The sequence below is a fragment of the Lycium ferocissimum genome, chromosome 2, assembly GCF_029784015.1.
Source record: "Lycium ferocissimum isolate CSIRO_LF1 chromosome 2, AGI_CSIRO_Lferr_CH_V1, whole genome shotgun sequence".
NCBI lineage: Eukaryota > Viridiplantae > Streptophyta > Magnoliopsida > Solanales > Solanaceae > Lycium > Lycium ferocissimum.
In genome coordinates this window covers 35,833,591-35,838,411 of record NC_081343.1, presented here as the reverse complement: position 1 = coordinate 35,838,411, position 4,821 = coordinate 35,833,591, and the positions used below count along the sequence as shown (strand labels likewise).

Genomic DNA, 4,821 nt, shown 5'->3' with positions numbered 1-4,821 from the left:
ATACATAGTGCGCACGATAACATAACCGGCCGGGACTCGGCCCGAAAGATATAACAACCATATGCACGAGCGAGTCGTGGGAGACTATATGCAGTTTAAAACATTTTCAAAAACCTCATAAAATAGTCAAAACGAACTATCATTTAAAACCAAGAGAATAGTCAAATCAAGTTCCCCCGAATGTCGCTCGGGAGCATATCAAATAGAACTTTAGGAATCATAGATACGTATCAAACCATATGAAATAGCTTGTGGAAATCAGGGACATACTCGTCGTTATAGACTCGATAGATAAGTAGTCGACGTCCGAAGTTTAAGACGATAGTCACACTAAATCTTTTCAAAAGTCGTTAGCACTACACAAGGGACAGTCTCGGGGCCCACGGCCAAGTATCAAACCAATCCGAGCCCATCTATGAAGGTTGGGGATATTATCCATTATAGAATCCCCTACAAACGTTTCGAAACGATCCGAGCTCGTCTACGAAAGTTACGGTCGTTCGTAGTTACAGAATCCTTTAAAAACAACATTCTTTATGCAACATTTGAAATCCAACCATACAAAAGACTTAAGAACCATAATTTGACCATATCAAGAACGTTAACATCAAGAAGTGAATAAGAATCGTGTACGTGCTCGGATCTTAAGAACGGAGTTACCCCGAGGCTCGTATCATAGCCTAATTACAACTAAGACATGCCAAAAGAAAGAAGGATTAAGCTTTACATACCTCGTCCGCTTCCTAAGCTAATCCAAACTTACGTCTCGGCTTCTCAAGATCTACAATGACATCATTTGACACCAACCATTAGTCATAGGCACTTAAGAATCCAATTCTAGGTTAGCACTTTATTTACAGAAATTTGGGTAGCATTTCCCCTGTAAATTCAACAACCCCGAGAATTCAACTTGGTCAAATCTTCAACAACAATCCCAACAACCATACCAACAACATCAACAATCAATTCAAAATGCATTCTACCGTCAATAACTCTTTTCTACATAATTCGACAACATTCCATTTATATTCAAATTAACCACATATGATCAAGCCAACATCAATGCTTATACATTCAAATACTAATCCGAAACCCTTCAACATGATTCACGAACATTTCAAACAATCCACGCGACATTCAAAACGACTCAACCAACATACCACAAACCCGAAACCTTCCAATTTCAATAGGACCACACAACAACACATTTCTTTCTTCCAAATTCATGAACTACACCACAATCTACACATTAACAACATTAACCTCAATAATACAAGAAACTATAATAAAATCACATTACCCTCTCAACAACCTACAAACGACTACAACTTCAATTTAAATCATTAAACCTTCATTTTCACCATAGAATCCATACAACAACAACCAAAAATACTAAATAAATTTTGTTCACTGTGTTCTACAAAACAGCCACCATTCGGCCACAACACCAACATCTCAATTTCATGAATTTCATTCATTTCTACACACTACAACATGCACAAACCATCCATAACACATGTAAGAGAGGATTAAACCTTACCTTTTTCACTTAGTTCTTCAACTTGGCTAGGGTCATGAATTGCAAGAACAAAGGCTTTGCTTGCTCCAACAACTACTTCATGTTGTTTAGGACCTTCCAATGAGTTGAAAAGCTAGAAGAAATTATTTGTTTGTGATGAATTTCCATGGCACCTATTCGGCCAGCCCTTGGCCGAATATGCTCCATTTTTTTCTCTCCATGTTTCTTCATATTTCTAGAGTGAAAAAGATGATGATTTTGTCTTGCCCCTCATCTAATATATGCATACACAATTCATCCATGTGTACCATGGCCCACACGTGTTTGGATGAATTTAATTTGCCAAGCCATGTGTGGGAACCACTCCACACCACACGGCCAACATGGCTTATTTCATGAAAAATAATAACTTTCCATAATTCACTTTTAACCCCAAACTTTCCTTAATATTCCATACCATTAAAATCATAAGCAACTTATGCCTTAAAACAAAATCGAAGGTCAAAAATCTCAATCTCGTATCCCGGAATAGTCTTGTCCTTAACTTTTCATGGTTAGCTCGGAATGTCCCGACGTACAAAATACGGGATATAACAGCTAAGCCAAAGATGTCATCTTCCTAGAGGCCCAAATTGGTGCCACATGTCAAATGACGTGGCACGCCAAGTCAAGCGAGAGAGCCAATAGGATCATGCCACGTGTCAGAATGATGCAGCATGCCTAGTCAAATCAAAGGCCAATGAAGATGCGCCACATGTACAAGTGACATGTTCTGGCCAATCAAATATCGACATGTCAGCTTAAATCTGATTGGTTGAAAGAAGTCTGTCCTTATGACAACTCCTCCATCCTACAACTATAAATAGGGGTCTCATAATTCATAGAAGGGGACAGAAATTCTAACAAGAAGCCAGGGAGAGCTCGTGGATCAAACGCCGCAGATTTCTCTACAAGCTAAAAGCGTTCAAGCATTCAAGTATTTCTCTAGAAGTTCTAGAGATCCAGACGAAGATTCAAGACCAAGCTCAAAAGCCCTTGAATTCAAGTCCAAGTCAAAGTTAAATCCATCAAGTTCAAGATCAAGCTCAAAAGCCTCGAATTTCTTATAGAAAAGGCGAATCGGAGGAATCATAGAGATTGTAACACTCATATTCTGAAATCAAATACAAAGATTGTTGCGATATTTTCCTGTCTTGATCATTATTTTCTCGACGCGAATTTTATTGTCTACATATACCAAAATGTTATATAAACTTATTGTCTTAAACATATTATATGGGAAAGTTGAAATTAAAGAGTTGTCAAAAAAAAAAAAAACATTCTTTTTAAGGAGAATAAAACAGAAAATAAAACAAATATTTTGAAATGGAGGAGTATATATATGATGAAGCAGAGACACAGGATACAAAATGCACAAGAATTTTGTTTAGAAGAAAGCGAGGGTCTGAGACACAATTATCACAGAGAGAAGGCACATGGAAAGACAAAGTACAATTGATGTGGGGAGTATTGAACGGTCAATCCTAGCATAAGAAAGTATTATCAAAAGTCTAAAATACCCCCAAATGGGATTTAATTGAAAATGAACAGTCATGCCCATCCCAATTCTTTACTCATGCTTTTTATATAGTAGAAAAAATAAATGGAAAAATAAATAATTTAACAAATTTTAAGGTCATCTATGTAGACATTTAGTAAAAGCGGCTGAATCACGCTTCCTTAATTAATTTCCTAAATTTTGCTTATAAGGGGCTGATATCACTTAACTAATTAATTAACTTCTTTCTGAAATAAGTTGGCGGAGGAAAAACGCACTTCAACTTAGATCATGTCCTACGCTAATCTATTTGCCACAATTAAATTTATTTACATTGCCCTTAATGATTCATCCCACAAATAACGTGGTCCCTTGAAACCTGAAACCTTACAAATTTATTTATGTCTTCCTTTTCTTTTGTAGACACACTCCTAAAAAAGGGCATCTGTTGCTTTCTTCTTCCTTGTTTAAATTTTTTGATTTAGTTTTCCGTGATCTCGAAGACAACTTCGTGGCATTATTGCAGCCAATGTCCCACGAACCTCAGCCTAATTTTACTAATTAGTTAGCCATATGATAAATAGTGCGTGCCAAAAATGTTATGTATATATGAGAAGTGAATGTACAGACATTGAAGCATGCGATTACAATAAGCAAAATTGAGAGAACTTCATCACTACAGCTTCCAACGTTATGTTAAAATCAAGGTGCAAATCAGAATCAAATGGCTTCTTCAACTGTTAATTATCCAGCAATAACTGTGCCATCAAGGAAATGTAGGATTATCAGTCAAAAGCCAACACAAATCAGAGCTCAGAGCAATAGCGATGAAGGTATTTTTGCTTAATCACTATCACGCGCAGCATGCCTGTCACTACTAGAAACAGAGGCTTTTCCACTGACAATCAGTGAAAAATTTGCGTTATAAAACATGACTTTCCCACCGAACAAGCTCATTGGGAAAACGCATGGTGGGAAATAGGTTTCCATTGAGACGCTGAAAACTTCCTAATTTTTCCGTGCGAAATACTACTATTTTTCTTTTCTCACTGAGTCAATCAAAATATCTATGAGAATAGCCATTGAACATTTTCAGTGGAAAAATAGTGATTTTTTAGTAGTGTATCTACGAAACTTGTTTAATGATTATAAATTTGGTGATGATCTTAATTTTGAAGTTGAAAAATGGCAGGGAGATCATGGCATGCTGTTGATGCACATTTACAAGTTTTGAGGGAAAGAATAGAAAAAGTGAAGATTAAAGAAAGCTTGGAGAGATCTTTAGCGTGTAAGCAGGGTTGGAATTACTACTCAACTACTACAGCAAGTACATGTTTTGACAAGAATCAGAAGAAAAAATTAGATCATGTATCTCAAAGTGTTGAATTCTTCTGCATGGTTTGTGGGACTCTTAGCTTCACTATTCTTGGCTGCACCCTTTGCCTGTACCTGACCTCTATTTTAGTTCATTTGAGTCTTTGAATTTGATTAGATACTGCTCCTGTTTGTCGATAATCTCAGACCAATCGATGAATATTATTTCGAGCACTACTTGAACAGTTGAAAGCAAATTTTCCGCAATGGTAGCTGAATTTATAGATGTAACAATATATATTGATCTTAATTTACTTTTTTTGTACATTGTTTTGGGCTTCTAAACTTCAGAGTTCCCTGGCTTGCGGATCTGCTATAGTACATGTGAGGCCCTTTGTTGATGTAAGTACGCTTTCTTAAAGGTGAAAACGAATAAAAAGCGTTAGATATG

The 4,821-nt window shown here is 36.5% G+C and overlaps 1 protein-coding gene across 1 annotated transcript; it reads left to right on the top strand.

The window, feature by feature from the left end:
- The first annotated feature begins 3,490 nt into the window (after window positions 1–3,490).
- LOC132048003 (uncharacterized) lies at window positions 3,491–4,821 on the top strand. Its single transcript, XM_059438951.1, has 2 exons — window positions 3,491–3,889; window positions 4,249–4,821. The coding sequence occupies exons 1-2, from the start codon at window positions 3,781–3,783 to the stop codon at window positions 4,536–4,538; spliced, it is 399 nt and encodes a 132-aa protein (XP_059294934.1). The 5' UTR covers window positions 3,491–3,780; the 3' UTR covers window positions 4,539–4,821.